The sequence below is a fragment of the Scophthalmus maximus genome, chromosome 8 (assembly GCF_022379125.1).
Source record: "Scophthalmus maximus strain ysfricsl-2021 chromosome 8, ASM2237912v1, whole genome shotgun sequence".
Classification (NCBI taxonomy): Eukaryota; Metazoa; Chordata; class Actinopteri; order Pleuronectiformes; family Scophthalmidae; genus Scophthalmus; species Scophthalmus maximus.
In genome coordinates this window covers 18,322,986-18,345,053 of record NC_061522.1, presented here as the reverse complement: position 1 = coordinate 18,345,053, position 22,068 = coordinate 18,322,986, and the positions used below count along the sequence as shown (strand labels likewise).

Genomic DNA, 22,068 nt, shown 5'->3' with positions numbered 1-22,068 from the left:
AAATATAATTACAATCAATAATCACAATAAATAGGAAAATACACCCAGCTACCAAACCCCCCTCTCCAATCCTTCCACTTGGTCCCTCCCGGAACCTTTAAATAGGTGCTGTACCCCGGGGGACTCTTTTGGCCGACCAGCCTGGGGCAGACAAAGGACAGGTGAGTGTGAATACACATTTTAACAAAGTCAGCTAACTAATGCACTAGCAATCTTATCTAATGATATTTTACACATATACACATTTGAGCTACTAACACACAATTGTGATCATACAATTTGCACAAACACTGTTTTCAAAAGTCTAACCGGCTTCTCTCTTTCCAGGTGGAGCTGATCGGCCACAAGAGCACCTGCCAGAAGTTAACAGTGACAAACATAATAAATATGGAATGTAACCTCAATAAATTACCCAAACCTAATTTATATCAAATGTGCAAATGCAGTGTGCAAAATGTTCTGCGCGAGTCTCGCCAATAAAAGTGCAAGGACTGCGAACAAAGTGCAAATTGTCTTTCTTAATGTGCAAAGTTAAGCTATTTGTTAAAGGGGAAATTAATACAAACCCAAATTTGCAAAATGTGCAGTGAAGCCCTCGGTTACCAGTAAGGAAGTGGCCCCTTCGTTAGGAGGGAGGGGGGTCGTCAGGTTAAACACCAGTGTGACGTGTCATCATCTCGTCGTTATGTATAGTATGTGAGCCCTTTTCCCTCGTACTACTCGTATAGGGTCATTGTCATCTAATACGGGCCCCTCTCTCACTCGTCCATTGTTTCGCTGCCGCTAACGCTGTTACGTAACATCGCGTGCGCGTCCCCTCATGAGCGGACAGCGCCGCCGTGTGGCCAAGACGCAGCAGTGCCGCGGGAGCAGGGCTGGGCGGCAGCAGCAGCAGCAGCAGCAGGAGCACCGGCACCGGCCACATCCTCAGACATATCGGATGCTGATCGACCGGTGAGTGACACGCAATGTGCCTCTGTTGATTTTGTCTCCATGCATCTGTTCCTTCGACCGAGTCGCTCCCGGTGTCTGCTGCCGCCGCCTCCGAGGCGAGGAGGCGAGGAGGCGGCCAAAGGAGCATCGCTGCGTTGGTGCGACAAAATCCTCCATGAAGGGGGGATCGAGCCTCCAGCAGACAGCCTCCTTTTTTTTTTATTTTTTACAACCACACGTGACGATCGTTATTGTAAATCTGTCTGAATTAGCCCCTTGTTTGGTTTTTGTTTTTTTTCCCTCTGAGCGTGCGCAAAATCAAAGGAAGAGCGAGATGCTGGACGTCAAGGATCAACACGCCTCAGATGACAAGTCGATAATCGACATCCATCGCTAGATAGACTCCGTTGTGCATGTGTGTATGTTGACACAATAATGTGCATTGGATGACATGTCGTCTGAACAATGGTGTCGTTGACTTGAGCGGCTCCGCGTCTCGGACGTGGCCTAACGTGGGCTAATTTTCTGGGCTCTGTCGTTGGCCGACTACGACCCATCAGCCGTGTTGTCATGTGCAGAGAGAGGATTCACATCTCCGAGAGTGCACGGACGGGCCCGTGTGCGGCCGAGAGGAAATCCGGGCCACTATAGAAGAAGCCAGGCCACAGGAGGGGGGTTGACCACAGCCGTCCCATGAGCCGTCCCCGCACACGGACAGGGGATGGGATGGGAGGCTGAGTTGATGCACAAACAGGAGACGCAGATATGACCGAGCGTGCGTAATTAAATCCCACTGATATACCTATGGCTCCTTCAGAGCGTGAGTCAGCAAGGCCCCCCCCCCCCCATGTGCTGATGGTGCTCCTGCAGAGGGGCAGCTGGTGTGTACCCTGAAGAGAGATGGGAATCATGAGGGAATCATGGCTGGAAATGGAGAAACACTATTATCTGTTGGTTCCTCTGACCGCCTGCCTGTTCACTGTGTGTGTGTGTTGTGAGTGCTCTGTCTGACTTTCTGCCCGCAGCATCCAGTTCAATAAGATGTGTCCCAACGCATGTGTATCCGTCCCTCTGTCGTTCTGACCAAGCCTTTCGCACTCCATCCTCCCTCTTTTGCAAAACATCCGACTCTTCCTCCTCCTCTTCTCTTCCAGTGGTCCAGGCCTCGGATTTGGTGACCAGGCGACTCTGCCGAGTAATTCAATTTGGGAGGTTAGCAGGGATGTCTGGAATTCTGTGAGCTGTTAGTGGACTCTTACTCTCATGGTTCCTATTCCATGTTGTTAGCCGCACTAACGGAGATAAGCACGCCAGTGTCCTCGAGGTTATACCTGAAATAGCTACAGTGCAGATGACACACGCACGGAGACGCACACGGAGACATGCACAGATGTTGAAGTAATATCCTGTAATTGTAAAAAGCTGTAAGCCTCATTTAGCACTAAACATCTTTTTAACTCATCAAACTATGACTATGATAGGTAGATAGATAGACAGACAGACAGATAGACAGATAATAATAATACATTTCATTTATAGAGCACTTCATTACCAAAAGCAATCTCAAAGTGATAGATAGATAACTGGGCAGTCCAACGCTTTTCCTGTTTTCAGCAGGATGCTTTAAGGGTCAAAGGTGAGATCTTGAGGCAGAGATGAGTCTGACTTCCTGGTTCCTGGTGAGCGGCGGGGGGACGCGTCATCGTCTCCCCAGGGAGATGATCTTTGTGGGGAGGGACGACTGCGAGCTCATGCTGCAGGTACAGTGCTGTGACTCCACCTCTATTATCTGAAGCATCGCAGATTAGCTTAGGCTCACAGCGATTGACTGGATTTTGTGTGATTTAGTCCCGCAGTGTGGACAAACAACACGCTGTCATCAACTACGAGCCCAACACAGACGAGCACAAAGTGAAGGACCTGGGCAGCTTGAACGGGGTGAGTGTGTGGTTTATCTACATCTGTGTCTTTTACTGCGCAGAAACATAATTATCTCTGATCCCATAACAGGCACAGTGTACATACAAACTGAATCTTTACACATGTACGTGACTTTACCCAGTGTCCAGGATTAAATGGCGAATATGCTCACATGCCTTACGTGTACACTGAAATGGATTTTGGGTGCAGAAATCTTTTTCTGGCCCCCTCCAAAAGTGATTCCAGTGCAAGTCTTGGAGAACAAAATCGCTCTCGTTCTGTTAGGAGCTATTTTAAGTCATCTGAAGTCAATATGACTCTTCAGTTGTCTGAGTCAGACAAATCAAGTGGATATATTCAAGACATAGAACGGACACATGTTGTTTAGGCTAACTTTTTTGGCTGTTCGAAGCCTCACGTTGGCTTCTGTTTAACTTTAAAGTGCATGTACGCACAAGGTGGGGACATGATTTTGTTCCCCATCACTCGCAGGGCAAATCGCATTAGGAAGAGATCTTTTCGAGGCTCGCCGGTCGAAGACGAACAAAGGCGGTCTGTGTCCGTACGGGCATGTGAGTTCATAACAGGCTTGTGAAACCACCCAAGTGCGCCGTGTATAAATAATAATTAATCGAAGTTCACAACATGGATCACGTTCTCAGTGTTATCATCAGCCAGAAGTAAGGCATCCTGTAATAAAATAAAAGTGTGTCCAATCCATTTGGCCTCCGAAAATCATTTTGCAATGGAAAATGAACAGGGTGGATAGAACAGGAGCCAGTGGGATACTTTTTTCTGTCTTCTTAACAGGACACATTACTTCTCAGATCAATCAGTGTCAAAAGCCATTTTAAAACAGGAAAGACTTTTGCCAAAAAAATTAAGTGAAAAAATAACAAAATTATGGTTCAAATCAAGAAATATCCGTTTATAGTAAACGGGACAAGGATTCTGACCGAGCATTTGGTCTCATTAGAATTCAGTCAGTACAACAAACACTCGTGCCGGTCAGCGGCAGGGCCCCGATCTTAAGCCCGTTGTTCTCACCCACACGCCGCTTTTCTTTTGCAGACATTCGTCAATGACGTCAGAATACTGGAGCAAATCTACGTCACGCTGAAACTCGATGACAAACTGAGGTTTGGATACGATATCCTTTCAATATGTTCTTGCGCTGTCCGTCAGCACCCAGTGAGTGACGGCACAAGGTCAGTGAACACGGACAACACTGTAACTCTATCTGTTCTTGAATGGCTGTGAATGCTCAATTGCGCCGTGCCATGCTTCATAATAGATGAGGCGATCAGTGCATGTTCCCCCCCCCCCCGCGGAGGGCTCGCCGTCTTTTGCCTTAACCTGCACCACATACCAACCTGTTCACCGTGGTTCGAGGGGAGCTGCATATTCCCGAGGAGGCCCTCAAGGTGAGACACTCCGGTCCACAGTGCATGCAGGGAGAAAAACCTGTAGCTTATGTTAACTGAAACAGTTTGTCTGCTTGAAAAACAAGACAGCCGGAAAAATAACTTGGGGGAAGATTTTAAGTTCTGCTGAACGGGGGGGAAAACTGCTTTTTGAAGATGTATGATTCTGCTTGTTTCATCTAAGAAAACTATCCCCGGCATCTCAGGTTCATGTAGCCCCATCCAAATGAGCTACATGAAATATCCGCATTAATATTCCGAATGCCTCTTTAATTATACAGCATGCTATGACCGAGATCAAAATGTCCCACGGTTCTACCCCATAATGTCCGGCTGCCCTTCCATAGATTTTTGCCTCCAGCTGTGTAAACTCTCCCTGCTCTTGTCACAGCATGAGAAATACAGCAGCCAGCTTCAGCTGAACAAGATGAAGCCTCCAGGAGGGGAAACGTCTAAATCAGAGGTGAAACCCTCAGAGGCAGCAGCAGCAGTGTGCGAAGCGACCACCGCTAAGCCCACAGAGGCCAGCAAGGCAGAGGACAAGACAGCAGGTGAACCTGAAAACCCAAAGACACAGTGCACAGGACACAGGTTGCAATACTGTACGAGTATAGAGGAATTGTCCAACATAAATATTCTTTACATGAAGTCAGCCATTCGCTGGTTCTTGCTTCGTAAATGTCAGTAATCTGCTGCGTCTCTGTAAACTGAATGTCTGCATTTTCAAATGTTGGACAGAAGAGCCAAACTATTTCAATAACTCATTTGAGGTTCGGGAAATTTTGATCAATAAATTCAAATCCCGATGCACCCTGGGGACGTTGCAGTTCAGGGCCAATGTGTTAGTCCCTCTGCCATCAAGGCCTCACAGGCAGTTTCAAACATTTGAGATATGGAAAATGCAGGCATGTCATGCCCTTGTAAAACTAACTGACTTGTTGTATTTGCCAGGCGATGTTGCAGTTTTGCACAGGGGCACCCCCCTTTATGGCCAGCCCGCCTGGTGGGGAGATGGAGACAACGATGGACCAGGAAGGCCGGAGGAAAAGAGCTCAGACCGTAAGCGAGAAAAAGCTGAAACAGGGATTATCAATGCTGCATAAGGATTTCAAGAAAAATACTACTTAATTATGTATTTCAGACAGTAAATAGATGTGACATTGAAAATATCTCAAATCTCACGAGCTTTTGAGTTCAGTTTTTAAATGTATCATAATAAATATCATGTATTTCTTGCCTTATATTCAGTACACTTTGTGCCATTGACTAGATATGTCTACGTTCATTTTGACAGACACCAAGAAAAGTGCAGAGTTCCCACAGTCTGCCCCTCAAATAGCCTCCAGTCAGGAGCCAAGCTACTTTGAGATCCCGACCAAGAGTGCTCCCCCGGCAGGTAAACTGAGTGATGAGGCCCCCTCACGAGAGCAAGACGCCGGCTCCTCTGCCGCTGCAGAGCCCGTTCATGGCCACGCTTCCTTCACGATCGAGTTTGACCCGGGGGCGTCGGGCAAGGTCACTGTCAAAGATCGAGGGGCAAAGGTAGGACCGGAGACCAGGCCACGTCCTAAGCGGCCGGTCGGGGAGGAGCTGAGTCCACTGCAGACGGCCATGGTGGCAGCGGAGGTCAAGGTCGCCGATTGGCTGGCCCAGAACGAGCTGCCGCTGGCGCTCAAAGAGGCGGTTGCAGAGGAAGACGGGGAAAGTGTGAAGAGCGACGTTCCTGTACATCTGAGGAGTCTTAAAGGTCTGTCTATAAGCAGCAGATGGTTTCTGCACCATATCTCACTGTAGCTGATGTATTTCACTTTACTGTGCGATGTGCACTTCCTTGCTTATGCATTTAAGCATCTCTTTCTGACCCGCTACCTTCTTCTCTGCCACTCCCACGCCAGGCAGTAAACACGAGGACGGCACCCAGAGTGATTCGGAGAATGCGCTTGGAGAGCAGCGCAGGGCTGCGGCCCTTGACGAACGCTCCTGGGTCCTCTGGGGCGGCGCAGGGATGAAGATCAGAGAGGGTCGCGCTAACGTCCCAGAGGGGCTCTTTGCGGAGGAAGACAGTCCGGCGCGCCGGCGCAAGTCTTCGACTTCCAAAGTGACGGGCGGTTTCGTGGAGAGGCGACGCGGCTCGGCTCCACAGGAACAGAGCGGACGCAATGAGTGCCAGCACCATGGCGATGATTATAGCGACAGAGGGACCTATACCATTGAGCTGGAGAACGGAGATCATGAAGAGGAGGAGGCCAGGAAAATGATCGATAAGGTGGGGACGAAGAAAGTAATGTAATGTACCCATTTTTTCGACTTAGCTTCTGATTGTGTGTGTGTGTGTGTGTGTGTGTGTGTGTGTGTGTGTGTGTGTGTGTGTGTGTGTGTGTGTGTGTGTGTGTGTGTGTGTGTGTGTGTGTGTGTGTGTGTGTGTGTGTGTGTGTGTGTGTGTGTGTGTGTGTGTGTGTGTGTGTGTGTGTGTGTGTGTGTGTGTCCACACCAGGTGTTTGGTGTGGATGAGCAGGAGGCTGTGTGTGTGTCGAGGTTGGGGGGTGCTGACCAAAGAGAGAGGCTCACCTCCCAGAGGTCTGGAACAGGACACAGAGGAAAGCCTGGACGCATGGAGCCCGAGGTGCAAAATAGTCTAACCCATTCTTTGAAAGTCAAAAAGCCGCGTGCTGTCTTATCTAAAATGAAACCCATTGGATATACCCTGCGTGCACTGTATATACTAAACTAACCTTTTATGCCATCCCATGATGACATCATTTATACCGTATGTTGATGACTAATGCCTGGTTAACCTAAACTAACGTTATTGGTTGCAAAAGTTAATGCATAGTGTCAATGTCAGACTTTGTAGTGATCTCATAATCACATAATTCCTACTGTATGATCATAAATTCTTTTTCTTGAGCTATATAAGCTCCAAGTCGTGTCGACTTCTTTATGACGTCACTGATGGGGAATTGTTTTCTGATCAATATGAAGTTAAGATTGATTCTCTAGCTCAATCATTTGCAGAGATGTCTTGAAAATGTGTCTCTCAGACCATATTTTGGTCGACCTTGACCTTTGACCGAAGTCCTCCAAAAGGTAATCATCAGAAGATACCCTCCATCCTAAGTCACCATGTTTGGTGAAAATCTTTTTAAACGAAAATACTGTTTAAATGCTTTAACCCTTTCTCTTGCATCTTTCTTGCTTGTCTTTGTCCAGGCCCTATCTGAGGAATTGGTGGTGGGTGGTCCTCGCTGGGTCTCGCAGTGGGCTACTCTGGCTGCCAGTCACATCAGGACAGACCCCGAGGGGTCGGGAGGGGAGAGTCACATCATGGTTACGGAGGACAGAGGTACGTGGAGAAACTCATCTGAACAGGGAAGACACACAGAGTTTGGTCGGTCGGCTCATTTGTAATATTAGCTCAAATTTGGAAAAATCTGAACTGAATCGATACATAGTCTCACTTTCAGAATAGGTTTGCATTTAAGTTTTGTATCATAAGCTGTTTTCAGACATGAACTGCGGAAAATGCAGAGTTTGCCGTTCAGATGTGAAGAGCGCAGCAAGACATTGTCTGAGTCATACAAGAAAATATCTGGAACATTCAAGTGAGGGGTGGGGTCCACTCGCTCGCCATGACTCTTCCAGAGATTTTCCTGCTGTGTTCTCACATGGGCTCACTCTGACTCTTTTCTGGGAATTTTACGAGGGGGCAGGCAGTAAAGGCCACAGAAACATTTGCGAAAGTTTGCCTTCTCACGTAAAGCCCCTCCCGCAAAAAGTACAGGACAATGTCCGGCTCTTAGCACGTGTCTGAGAGCAGCCAGACACTTATCAACGGTCTGTTGCTGTGAGGTTAGTGAACAAATGAACAAATTCCCTTTTATTTCTGTATATGATCCTCACCTACACGTTTCAGCTGCTTGACAATCCATTCAAACACGCAGAATGAAGTAAAACCTCATGGTTCATCAGAGACTCGCTGACCCGAAACCACAGCACAGATTGCTACCACTGCTTTGATTTCATCAGCATACCGCCCACCACTGATACGCAATACATTCATCCGAGGACTCACTTTAGTAATAATGGATTTTCTCTCCTTTCAGCTGAAATAAGTGAGTCCAGCCACTCAGCCTCCTTTGCCTCGTCAGGCTACACCGAGCGTAAGAGGAGAACCCTCCCCCAGCTGCCTGGTGAGGAGCTCGCCCTGGGAAGAAGGACTCCGGGCTCAGGCCTGCGTACAGAAATGGGCGAGAAACAGGACACAGAGCTACAGGAGAAGGAGAACCAGCAGGAGAAGATGGCCAGGGGGAAGCATCGGCCTGGTCATGGCACAGGAGGTGTGGGCAGTCGCGGCGGGAGCCCAGGTCGCTCCTCACCAGCCAAGTCCCAGGACAGTGGTGGCGGGAGATCGGCTCAGTCAGGTGTGTTGGCTAAGCTTCCCCCTCGCCCTTTGACCAGCGGAGAGAAGAGAATGGAGGAGGCACGGAGGAGGAAAAAGGAAGAGGAGAGGGCTCGGGAGAGTGGTGGGAAACCACTGTTGAGGCAGGAGAGTTTTACTGTTGAGAAACCAAGCTCCAATGTGCCCATTGAGCTCAGACCACGTATTGATGCGCTGACAGGCAGCAGACCTCAGAGTAGGGAGACTGGCGTTGACAGCGTCGCACTGCAGAAGGACTCGGAGGCCGTGGCAGCCTTTTTAGAGACGACTGTTTCAGACCAAGGCGATCCACCGAGCCAGTCCATCGAAGGCTCCATGTCCCCCGAGTCAGACGTGGACACAACGAGCACAGTGAGCCAGGCCGAGGGAGCGAGGAAAGTTGTCCAGAGACGCAGGACCCTTGCGGGACAGCAGAAGGAGAAAACAGTCGTGTGCTCATCTAGTAAGTGGCCTACAGGGGGCAGAGAGAGCCAGGACAGGAGGGTCAAGACCAGAACATCTGGTCCTCCACCACCCAGCCGCCCCTGGACTTCCCTGGACCTCACTGATGATGATATAAACTCCAACTCCCTCCTTTCAGACTCACAGCCGACCTCAACGCAGGACTCGAGAAGCTCACATACCAGGGCCCAAACGGGGAGCACAACAGTGGGGGCAAGCACCAAGTCTAGTCGGGCTAAAACCACACAGGCCCCCGCCTGCTCCGTGACGAGCAAAACCAGCGTTGCGCCCAAGCCCAGGCCCACCAGGGCGTCCCTGCTGAGACGCGCCCGGCTGGGGGATTCATCGGACACCGAACCTGCGGATCTCGACCGGATGTCGGTAGCCTCTGAGGCCTCCACCGCTAGTTCCACGTCCAGGACAGGGATGGCAAGAAGGGGCATGTCCAGGATAGAAGCATTGGCACAGCCGAGGAGGCCGAGGGTGGGCTCCCCGTCAGCCCAGAGTGACTCCGAAGCCACTGTGACGAGGAGTAGAGGTCTGGGGGCCAGGAGCGTGGCGGGAGATTATGCTATGAGACAAGGACCGAGGGGGCCCAATGCGACCTTGGTGTCTGGACCAAGAGCCAGGGCTAACAGCGCCTCCAAGCTGCCTGACAAGAGTAAAGGTTGCTCTGTCACACCTGCATGTAAGCATTCTCTTTTTATTCATCTCAAATTGCTAGATCACTTGATTTATAGATCATCAACCTTTAAATAATCAACATTGATTTCACTAGACAACAAAGTATTTTAAGCACCATGTAAAACTCAACCGCCATTCTTTCGTCAGCTGGCACTCGATGGCGACGTGTGCCCGTGGAGTACGCCTCCACCTCGGAGGACGAGTACGGCTCAAACCGCCACATGTCCAAGCAGGGCCAGACGAAGCCATTTCCGTCCACTCGAGTAGCCCAGCTCGGAGGTTCGGCTCCGGCGACTCCGAATCCCACAGGTCTGACAGCCCTGAAGCAGCACTCCAGAGAGCAGGACGAGTACATGAGAGACTGGACGGCGCACAGCGAGGAGATAGCCAGGTACGCAAGTGAGAGGTCCTCGAACATAGCTGCAGAGCAGCGATGAGTCCTGGTAGCAGTATTCCAACATACCTCGTCTGCCGTAACACCCTTTTTTAAGGAAGTATGTACTGTTGTAGGTTGGGTTGTGCGGTGCTCTCAATTTGAAAGCTCCTAGTGAAAAAATATTTCCCGAAAAAAGATGTACATAAATGTCTTGCAAATTAATTATTAATGATTTCTATTTCTTTCACCAGGATTAGCCAAGACCTTGCCAAAGACCTCGCCATGCTCGCCAGAGAAATTCACGATGTGGCAGGAGAGATCGACTCAGTCAGTCCTGCAGCCACTGACCCTGGAGCTTTGGTATAGTCAACACATTATACAAAACCAGAAATATACGGCGGTTTCTATATCTGTCGGACTAGATAGCTATAGAATATATCGAAATTTTCTGAATTTGGCAACAGCCAGATTCTTAATGCACTCAGATTATTTAGAGGAGCCAGAGAAAATAACTCTTTGATATGTTTTTTTGAATTCTGTCTTAGTTGGAGGAGAGTGTTTTTGTTGACAACGTGGACGTAGGTGGCGCCGCCACAGAGCAGAGCGGCATTCTGGCAACCAACGGGCGGTCTGTGGAGCTCCGGTCCCGAAGTTCCCGTGGACAGGGCTCCCGCTCCATCCGCAGACAGACGTGGAACAGAGACGACGTGAGTCTGTGCTGCGGTATTCGGCACTGCTCTGCCCCCTGAAATCAAACGCGTGTTCTGCACGGCGTGAGGGTAGTCTAGAGTTTGAAAGTGTGAGTGTGCAAAGTGTTAAAATGCACCTCTGAAATTAAAGGAGTCTGAAAATGTAGTCAAGTTAAACCTAATTTCTGTGATTGGTTATTGATGACAGTATCATTTGGCGAACATCTGTAGCAAATGGTGAACATATCAGTCTGTACCACTAGAGGGAGCTTCCTACACGCCAATCACAGTCCATCCTCCAACAGACCAACCAGCTAATGAGAGAGAATACCTTCATAGTCATGGCTAAAAGTCAAGGTTGTGTTGGCTCGCTCATGTTTCTCTCTAGAATGACATCTGCATGTGATTACAAAGTGTCACACTGTTTAATAGGAATGATGTTGATGTGTTTCTCTGTGTCATCCGTCAGGCGGTGCTAGACAGTTTACTCATCGCGTCTGTGACACAACTGTCGGCCAGGATACGTCAGTCTGTTGACAAAACGTCCTGCAAGATCAGGTGGGCATCAGACTACATCAGCATACAGGAAGAGTGCTACTGTGATCTGATGTGAATTGAATATACACAGTGGTATATACTATTAAATAGCAAATGCAAGATAGAATTGCCAGATCAGGAATGTACTGTATTTGTTGTTTGAAGACTCTTCTCTGTTTTATGTTGTAACTGGGCCAATAACTTCACATCACAAAGGTTTACTCTTGACAGCCAACTATAAATCTTATTATAACTCACAGGCTGACAGCTCAAAGGCTCTTTTTTCATTCCTACAACCTGCAGACGTTGCCTGAATTCAATCACACTAACACTCAACTACCAAGAGCAACAATCAAGAGCTATATATGTAACATATTTTCCCTATCTTTTTTTACTTTCATCTATTTATGCAACGGCCTGGTCTCCAGGATCCTCTTCAAGGATAGAGAACGGAAATGGGAAGAGATTGAGAACAAACTCCAGGCAGAGCACGACTCCTTAGTACTCAAGAGCTCCAACAAGGTAACAACATTACAACTGCTTACGCTAGGTCTGTTTTTATCTGTCAAAGGCTTGTGGATTCGTCCAGATAGAAATGGTTTTATCTAGATATGGTCTCATCCATGGTGCCCAGAGGATGAGTCCTAGTCTCCGGCCATCATTTGAAACAATGATTGAATGATCTTGTAGCATTAACTGCGAAGAGTAATTGTGTTTCTGTGGACGTGCATGTGTGTGCATGATTGTCTGTATTTTACAACTACTATATATTTGACTATAATGTGCTTTTGGAAGTTTTTCGGAAGAAAATACCAAAGGACAGCAAGATTCAGCAGTCAATGCCTCGTATCGACTGCTGAATCTTTGGAAACTAAATCTGCGCAGCCCTAATTTTTGCAAGTGCACAAAAGTGCAATTTGTTGTGAGGCATTTTAATTCAGTCATCAGATACTGGAATGTGCAGAAAGTCTTATCAGCGTAATCGCTGCTTTTTTCCCATTATTGTGGCACAAATAAATCAATTAAAGATTTTGCCTAAGAATTTATTTATGTCAGTAATCCATTAGCTTTTCGTGGGAAATGAAGGCAACCACACAGTATCATGTCCCTCTCTACGAACCAGACAATATGTGATTACTTACCGAAGCAATCATAGTGAGTGCTAACAATATTACAGCCGTCGGGGGGGATCAAATCCTAGACACTTCCTTTAGAGAGCTGAGAGAAAAGATGGAGATGGGGGGAAAAGTCTTATGAGCTGTTGTTTGGGGTGTAAAAAGTTAGCTTCCACAAAATGTCTGCCTCTCCCAGGGGCAGGGGCATAAATTGTGCCTTAAACCCAGTCTGGCCTTGTTTGAACCCCTGAAGAGATATGTCTTTCCACGGGACAAGTCGCAAGGCTCATAAAGCATTACTGAGGGCGCACGGCACGGCTCCAAACTTATCCCTGCAGCAATGAAGAGAATCGAGAAGATTCATTTGGTGTGTGCACTTTTACTTACTTAATCACACCCTAGACCGGCCTTAATGTTTTATTTATGTTCTCTTAACAGGAGATTTCAACCATTATTCAAGACCTGAAGAGAGTGGAACGACAACTGCTAGGTATCTGATGCTTCAGCAACAGATTACCAAAGTCACCAATGAGTTATTTAAACAAACTTTTTTTAAATACATTTTGTTCCAATCTGACAGTTATCGACATGATGGTGGACCCGGACGGCATCCTGGACGCCCTGCCCAACTTGGGCCTCACCAGTCCGCTGGCTGACCAGAGGACCGGCCCTGGGACTCAGCAGCAGGCATTGGTGTTGCACCCCGGAGCTGAAGCCTCCTCCTGCACACTCTCGGCCCCCAGGCCTGAAGGACTGACCTCTGAACCCCGGTCCTCAACAGAGCTCTAGATCCTACAACTGAGAAACTATGGAAATAAGTGAGAAAATGCATCATTTATTTAAACTTTTTCCCCCTTGGAGCAGACTGGTGTGAGGTTATTTTTCAAGTACTGGGTTTCAGTCAAGGCTGACCGTCCTATCCGTCAGTCAGACTGTATCATGTTGGGGCGGTGACAGTCCTACACTCTATAGCAGCTCTTAGGATGTTAGATATACAATATGAAAACTTGACAGTGTTAAATGGTGGTCTTATGAAGGAGCTGTGATACAACATAAATCAACCCATGTCTGTTTTTGTGGTGTTGCTCATCCTTATTATCCTTAAATTAATTTGAAAAAGAACAGATGTAAAGTTATGGGTAAACTGTCCAAATTCTTGCTAAGATTCTTTTGCAGCGTATTGGTTATAAAATCAAAGCATCTCTGACTTTTGCCAAAGGTAAAACTCAGTCTCGCCATTTTATTACAAGCCGTGAAATCTTTGCGTGTGGATCATATGAAAGTCAACGCGTGTCAGTCTGCAGTCTTAACGCCAACGCAGAAACCCAAAATAGAAAGATGCGATGGATTTCAAAAAAGTATTCAGCAGAGGTGTGTGTGTCAAAAGTGTTCTTTTATGCCATAGAATCATTTATTTAAAATAATATATTGTTGGCCTGTTGCAATTGCAATCCCCAAGCTGATCCCAGTAATGACTTTCCATCAGAAAAAGGCCATAGAGCTTATTTGCTGGGAAAAGAACTGGGTATGTACAGTATGTACCTGTGTAAATGTTTATTATAGTTGAATTAATAACTCCCATCCATGCCTTCTTTTATTTGGTGATGTCATTTGAAAGCAGTGTATCAAAGATATACCCCCTGTGTTAACAGATGCTATGAAATCAAATGTAGCTCCCAGAAAAGATCCCCCCCCCCCCAATGTATTTTGTCACAAGTGCCCTGGAACAAACAATCATAGTTGAAGAGATGCTATCTTGTACAGGAGATGGACAGAGAGAGGGAGAGCAAGATGGGAAACTTGGTTCTTTGCACATTACAAAGCCGATGTTATGTTAATACTCATCTCTGAGGGACCCGGACATGACATGCTCCTATGACGTTCCGTTTATCATGTCGATGTCCCTGACCAAAAACAAAGCAGGGTTTAACGCCGGCTGTCTGTCGATGAACGGTTGTCAAGTAGCGTTTGAACCAGCATAGACGGGGGCTACCGCCAAGTCCTGCAGGTGCATTTTATCTTTACCGATGCAGTGGAAGGGAGGGCGGTGTGACGACTGCAGGTTTTCCAATGTCTTGCCTCATACCAATGTTTACACATGAATGTAACCTGATCAGAACTGTTGAAAACATTTTAGCCAAAACAACTTTAGTAAAATATTATTAATTGCATTTTGTGCTCAGCACCTATTGTACTTTTATCTTTCATTTTTAATGATTTATGCACATTTGGATAATTTTTGTTTGGATGTTTTGTACGAAGTTCTTTTTTTTTCTTCCTTTTTTCTTTGTAATGATGTTAGGTTATATGATGACCTTGCAATACCCATGTCTCATTTCCAATAAAATGCATGATAACCTCGAACCATTTGTTCCCTTTTTTTCTTTTTTACCAGTTCACCATTTTTGTTTCAAAAATGGTGCTGAAACTATTCTCCATTTTACACCCATTTCAGAGGGACATTTACCTGACAGTTGAAGTCACTACAAACATCCCACAAGCAAAACATGTCACTTTATCAAATATGAAGCAGCATCACAAAGCTCTGTGGACTGTTTCTGTTTACATTGAATTACTGAAATGCATTGTCCTTGTTGTCTACTAAATAAAATGTTTCCCTTCCTCATCAGTCATTGGCAAACGTGATTTTTTTTCTTCAGTTTGACAGCTACATAGTTTACATGTCAACCTGCCATTCTATGTCAAAAACGGCTGCCGTGTCATCAGCACCATAAACTAGAGTCTTAAAACTAGACAAAGATGGCTGGTGAACATGTTGGAGCATGTAGAAGCTATAGAGACAGAGATTTCCCTCGAGAGTCGGGGAAGGATAGGAAACTAAATCAGATGGTGGGTGCATACTGGACTTAAATCCGCTAGGTGGGCAGAAACACGACCCCAAATTAATGTAAATGTTGCTCCTCTTCCTAATTGGGAGCAATGCTAACGTTGCAATTTCATCAAGGCTGCAATAGGCCACAAGTTACTGCAGGTTTAATTAAAATGCTGATTGCAGGAGTTACCTGAATTATTGAGTATTTTCAGCTTGATAATGATACTGCTATTGTGGTGCATAAAGTATTTTAGTACTTATTCCACAACTGATTTTCGATGACATATTACAACGAAAAAAGTGATAAAAACGGTAAGACCAACCGATTAGATCAGCCAGGAGGCCAAACCTGATTTATCTAGCTCTAGTAAAATCGGATGCGTGCATTTAGCTTTCCTCTTCCACATCTTCATCACCCCTGAGACTCCGCCGCGCAGCCATCCTCCAAAGATCCACGGCCCTCCTCCCCGTCTGGCCTCTCTCTCTCTCTCACTCTTTGCGGCGGCGAGTACACTCGACAAATTGGGTTTTGGAGGCCACGCCGCTTGAGCCGCTTGCACTACTAATGGTACGTCTCCAGATATTCTTCTCCACTTCCTTAATCCTTAAAGCTGTGTCAGGGTCTTTCCTCCATTGCGGGGGGAACATATTTAGCGCAGAGCCACGCTTGTGCACATCGGCAACATATGCATGTGTTCACCTCAGTGGGAACACTTTGTCTCAATTGTTCCCACTTATTCTTCTTAAGTTCAGGTTCCCTTGTGGGCTCTCCTCACCCCCACCCACACTGCTTGATGTCATTGCATATGAATAAAACATTCATACCACTGCATCTCTCTTTCCTCTGAGATGATGTCTTATGTAGACCTATTAAAAATGAATATGAATATAAAATATTCGCCAGGTGATGCACAGCGCGTGCCATATGTGCTGTTGAGTGTGATTTGAGGTGCCATCGAAGATTTAGCACCCGTGCGGTCAAGTGAATAAGATGCACAATGCTGCGCTCTGTGTGAATGGAAGATACTGGGGGCATTTACATTGATACCACTGTCGTGTCTGTATAGTTAACATTGAGCCTCAGCCAGGATAGCTGTTTCTTGCTGTTTCCAGTCTCTGTGCTAAGCTGAGCAAACTGTCTTCTTGCTGTAGCCTTACATTTACTTGCTTGGGCACATGTACAGTGAGGTGCGGACAAGTCCATCAGAATTAAAAACACGGCATACAACTCTTATCCTGTTTCGACTTGTTTTATTTACCAAATGTTTTGGCCTCGTTAGGCTGCCGTCTGGAGATGTCAACCCTTAGAGATAAGATCTATGACGTCTAAAAACCTATTGCATTCTCTCTTTAAAATGCGACACAATGACCGGAGTGATGAATCCGACAGACCGTTTAGAGTAGCTCATCGAGTGCCGACACAACGCCCACAGGGGATCCGAGTTTTGATTAGATCCGTGTAAAGTGAATTTTTTATTACACCAGCACCTTTATGTACCCGTAACAAAAATTGCGCAGGCTATAACAGTTTCCAGTCACCTTGTGTGAGTGTGTGTGTGTGTGTGTGTGTTTGTGTGTGTCTGTGTGTGTGCACAGCGGACATATGGCGGCTTTTGCGACCTTTGCAAAAGGTTTCTTAAGGTGAATCTACTGTAGCTCAGGGCAATCAGCCTCTGTGTATCAGTATTCTGTATGTGAAGTGCAAATGGAAGGTATTAGATTTCAAAATTAGAGTTGTGTGTGTGTGTGAGAGAGAGAGAGAGAGTGTATGTGTGAACGTGCCTTCATGTCTGATGGTCTCATCACGCTTCTCTCAATCCGATTGCCGTGTTTCAGTGTCTGCTTTTCTCGGGCTTGTCCAGAGCAGCAGCTCCTCCACCGAGTCCAGAGTCCCACTGCCTACCCCTCCCATCCCGCCTGAGAATACATACGCACACACAAATACACATACACACACACACACACACACACACACACACACACACACACACTCACAGGCCCTCCCCAACAAGTGTGTAGGAGTGTAAGGGTGCACTGGCACTCTGGCTACAGTCAGAGTGCTTACTGAAGCTCAGACAGCACAGAGACCAACAGAGGCTGATTCAGCAACAGAAGGACAGATAGAAACGGAAGGAGGGAATACACAAGTGACAGCATCTCTGTGTGTTCTTGTCTGTGTGTGTGTGTGTGTGTGTGTGTGTGTGTGCGCGCATTAGCCTGTGTCTGTCCCCCGGTAGACAACGGCACACAGGTCATCAATGGAACTGTCAGATGATCCAAGGTCGAGGGGGCAAGGTGATGCTCCCCCAGCACTCGCGCCCTGTGTGTCCCAAATGAAAAGCAGCAGCTTCAGTGCTGTCCAACAGCAGGGGTACTCTGCATCCATCTTCCTGCGACACAAAGAGAAGCTGGAGAAGGTGAGCCAACTGTCAAGTATCTCTCAACCATCACGCACTGATTTATTTGACTGTATATCTGCCCTTTGGGAAGTGAAGGGGTGACGTTCACTTTAATGTTCTAACGTAAGTATCTAAAAGTATATCTCGTTTATTAAGTATATCACACTATACACAATCTACCGGCCAATTTACCCAGGGTGCAGTGGTGGCAGGCTGTGAGCCCAGGAGAGGCATTAGTTTCAGCCCATTCATTCTGCATGCCTGTGGCGCATCAGCCTCAGCACTTGAGAATTGCTGCTGGATAAGTGTGCAACTGAGCCCTGAAGCTTCAGTGAGAATTGATTACCACTTTCTTCACAGCTGCCACACCCACAGACACACACACACACACACACACACACACACACACTAAGGATCCTACACACATTATTTATCTGTAGTTAAATTATACTTTCTAATTTCTGAATTGAGCTTTTGTAAATCTTCAACTTTACTTCAAGCATGGTCTTTCGAAAGCCTGTAGATAAATCTTGTATCCATAAAAAATGATCTTGGTTTCTCACTGGCTGTTGAGTGATGCTGTTTGCTTGAGCCAAATCAGGTTATGCTGTCTTCTAATGACAAAACGCTTGAGCGGGGCGAAGTGGAAATTACCCATTTTTATCAATGAGACACTCAACAGAAAATTAATCAGCAACATCTCCCTACCCTTCCGTGAGCCTTCGTGGAATGTGAGGCAGGGAGAGCAGCAGCTAAAGACCCCAGCACAGAACAGAGCAGGCATCAATGACAACGCATGACATGGATTAGGTCTGATACAGCATGAGAAGGAGCTGAGAGCTTGATCTGGTAACCGGCCTGAACTAATGCTATGCTCAATTAGAACTAGTGGGAGTTTTGCACTGTTGGTCAGACTCAGCAAACACTGTGAATATATTGCCTTGTGTTCTGGGAAACTGGGGATCCTGCAATCACTGGATCATTTTATTACTCTTTATTCAATTCAGCCTTCCTTAAATTGATTTTTGAAATCCAGGTAGTTCTTATCAGGTGTGTCTATAGGTGTGGCCTGTTTAGGCCATCAAGATGGCGCATATTAGTAGACGATTTTACCATGCCATTGTTCCCCATATTGCTTTGGGGTGCCCCTCCAACAGCACCCCTTGCCCTGCAAAGAAAAACAAAAGTGGGTAGATTGTAGATGATTTCTGGCACAGAACCGCTTCTTTCTTTTATTTATGTTTATTCCATCCAGCATTTTTTCTCATGAAAATCAATCTCCATTATTAGATGGCTAATGTTCAATTAAATGAAAATGGTCATAGGGGCTGAACCAGGAGCTCCGGTGTTCTACTTTCTGAACGAGAAAGTTAACAGGATCATTTTTCACTGCTGGATCCCGACGTGCGACACATCCACAGTCCCTTTGGCATGTGGCCCAGTTGTCGAGTTGTGCCCAGTCAGCCTTCACTCAGCATATATCACCCTGACTATGACGTTACGGCAATGGGGAGAAGAAGAAAAAATAACAACACGTCCTGTTCATGAATGGGAACCCGCCGCTGAGCTCTTGGTGTGAAGGTGAAACACCTACATCGTGTCGCCCTTCATAGTTTCTCGCAGAGGCGTGTTTGGATGGGAGGAGGGGACGGCATCATTCATGCTTATCTAAATAGTGACAAAATGTCATGCTGGATGATGATGAAGGTGTGTGTCCGTGAGGATGGCTTGCAGGTCAAAAACATCTAAGCAGGTTAAGACTGGGCAAAATTGGGTTAAAACATTTCGAAGTTTTTGAGTTGCCTTGATATTCATAATATATATCAAACAATTGTTTGAACATCGTTTCAAAAATTAAAACAGGCCACAAGATTCTGTCACCATCATGATTTTGTCACACTCATTAGGTCAGACATGTCTCATCTCTCTCTTTCTGTCTCACCCGCACACGCACACACACACACACACACACACACACACACACACACACACACACACACACACACACTGTGCATTCAAGCATTTACCTGGTGCAGACCTATTGTTCTATGATCATTTGTTTCAGTGTAATTGTGCACTGCACTTGATAAAGATGACGATTTCTAATTGGTCCTGTGTTGGAGAACTGTGCTGTACATAATCAGATAACGATGTCCCGTACAGAGAGTCAGGGGGGGGGGGGGGGGGGCAGGGACGAACGACTAGCCGCTGCTGTGACCTCTGACCTGCTCTCCTGCAGACAGCTTCACATGAAAACTGTAGATCAGAGAGCTTAGAGCGTTTAACCTGTGGGAAAAGAAAATGGACTGGTAAGCATTTCATACATTAATATTCATCGTTGCGTCGTCGCAGTGACTGTGCAGTTGGTAAATTGTTAATGTCAACAGTTTCCTGGCATGACCGCCACTCAACGTTGGCTGACGAACTCGTTCGGGTTTTTTGCTCAGCTAAAATTTGACCCGTGGTTCCGCCTGAGCCGAAGGTCCGTGCGCATGATGGTTAGGGAGACCGTGACAATCCAATCCTGTTTGTTTCTCCCCGTTTGAACGTGTTTGTTTGCACTTTCAGGAACACTGACCTCTCCCGGGAAGTGACTCAAACATTTTTTGTGCCCTCTGTCTCTGCGGGTTGTTGTCGGGGGTTTTTTTTGCCCACCGCCAGGGTGACGTGCAGAGGGCACGTGCCCCGGACCGACACAGCAGGTTTTACTGCTATGACTTTGTTTCAACGCAACTCACACAGTGCTCTCTCACAGTGCTCCGCAAGTTTTACAATTAAAAATCATTATTTAGCATATAATATGTATACAATTATCATCTATTTCATTGACAACAATCAGAGGTTATTAATGAGATACATATATTGCATCAGACTGGGATAATTTCCCTGTGTAATAAAAATACTGAATTTAAGCCGTGCTTGTGCCTCTGCAATTTTGCATCGGGTGTTCAACTCAACTGTATATAAAGATGGACGACGTGTCTCCACCTCCACCCACTTCTCCAAAGTGAAGCCAAAATATCCCTTATTCAGGCGCTGCCATGTTGCACTGGTGACTTCTTTTTGGAGCCAGAGTTCAGAGCAGTAATGAGAGAAGAGTGGTATGAAGGTCCCACACAGATACACACCTGACCGACCAATCACAAGTCAGTCTCAGCTTACAGCATCAAATAACTAATTCAAACCAAACTTATCAGAAAAATCCCTCCCTAATAAGAACTATCTAAAATGACAGAGAAATGACTTAGGGGGAAAAGATTATTTAATGTGTACTTTGGAGTTTGGTCCATGTGGGGTTTATAACCTACACTGCAGCCAGCCACCAGGGGGCGGTCAAGCTGTTTTGACTTCACTTTTGGGAGATGTCATGTCTTCCATCTTTATATGCAGTCATTGGGTGTAGAGCAGTGCTTAAAGCTCAATGCTACTGGTGTTTTGCAGGTATAACTTTGGTTACAGTTTATCACACTAACATCACAATGACAATGTTTATACAAATTTTGCTGTTTAGCAAGTATAATATTTGTTATATTTACCATTTTAGTTCATCTAATTAGCACGCAGCATTTGCTAATTAGCATTTAACACAAAGTAGGAATGCCATTTGTTTGACAGGTATTCGATCATAAACTCACATGTTGGACAAATTCAAATTTTGTGCCTGATGATGGTGTCAGAGTATTTCCAAAGTTATTAATTTTCTTTTCTTTGCTGTGCCAATTTCATGGCAATCCGCCAATTAAAGATTTTTCACTCAAACCCATAAATGTCAACACCACGAGTGAAGCTAAAAAGAAATGTCTTTAAACTTTTTTTAACTTTAACATCCCAATAAACTCTCTCTCTCTCTCTCTCTCTCTCTCATCCCCCATGGCCCCACCACCGCAAGCAATGCCGGACTCACAAACAGAATGGCAGCTCGCATGCAGTCAACAGCATATGTTGTTTTCTAATACTGGGCAACAATTTATTCATCTGTGAGAAAAGGGTTGGGCTGAATAAAGTGGAGGGATTGTTGAAAGGATGAAAGTATTTGCATATTTCATTTTTCCCCACCGAGGCCCCTAATGTTCTTCTGTGCAGTAGGAGGAGGCAGAGCTATAGATTTGAAGCTGTACATAGAAGTTGGACATGAAGGAGTGCTCGGGAATCTGGTGCATTACTGAAAAGCACATTTATTAAAATGATTCAAACAGAGGGAATTAAAGCAGACAGTACTGCTGACTTACAGCTATACGGCTATTTTCAAATTCCTTTGTCTTCTCTGGGCAGAATCGTG

General features: G+C 46.2%; 1 protein-coding gene across 5 annotated transcripts; it reads left to right on the top strand.

Moving 5' to 3' along the window:
• The first annotated feature begins 139 nt into the window (after nt 1-139).
• cep170ab (centrosomal protein 170Ab) lies at nt 140-15,186 on the top strand. 5 transcript variants are annotated; one of them, XM_035638341.2, is made up of 21 exons: nt 141-161; nt 328-954; nt 2,088-2,176; nt 2,548-2,693; nt 2,782-2,871; nt 3,925-4,003; nt 4,219-4,277; nt 4,669-4,828; nt 5,229-5,336; nt 5,572-6,024; nt 6,173-6,543; nt 6,772-6,900; nt 7,488-7,620; nt 8,381-9,844; nt 9,988-10,231; nt 10,468-10,576; nt 10,762-10,923; nt 11,375-11,463; nt 11,871-11,964; nt 12,996-13,047; nt 13,138-15,186. In XM_035638341.2, the coding sequence occupies exons 4-21, from the start codon at nt 2,589-2,591 to the stop codon at nt 13,344-13,346; spliced, it is 4,110 nt and encodes a 1,369-aa protein (XP_035494234.1). In that variant the 5' UTR covers nt 141-161; nt 328-954; nt 2,088-2,176; nt 2,548-2,588; the 3' UTR covers nt 13,347-15,186. The 5 variants fall into 5 exon arrangements, with proteins under 5 accessions (XP_047190075.1, XP_047190074.1, XP_035494236.1 ...); XM_047334119.1 differs by having other exon boundaries at nt 140-954; nt 2,088-2,145; nt 2,551-2,693; XM_047334118.1 differs by having other exon boundaries at nt 140-954; nt 2,551-2,693.
• Nucleotides 15,187-22,068: the final 6,882 nt, after the last annotated feature.

Coding starts and splice junctions, on each gene's coding strand:
- cep170ab (XM_047334119.1), top strand. CDS start 2,589: ATGAGTCTGACTTCCTGGTTCCTGGTGAGCGGCGGGGGGACGCGTCAT. Junction 2,694..2,781: donor ACTGCGAGCTCATGCTGCAG/GTACAGTGCTGT, acceptor TGTGTGATTTAG/TCCCGCAGTGTGGACAAACA. Junction 7,621..8,380: donor CATGGTTACGGAGGACAGAG/GTACGTGGAGAA, acceptor CTCTCCTTTCAG/CTGAAATAAGTGAGTCCAGC.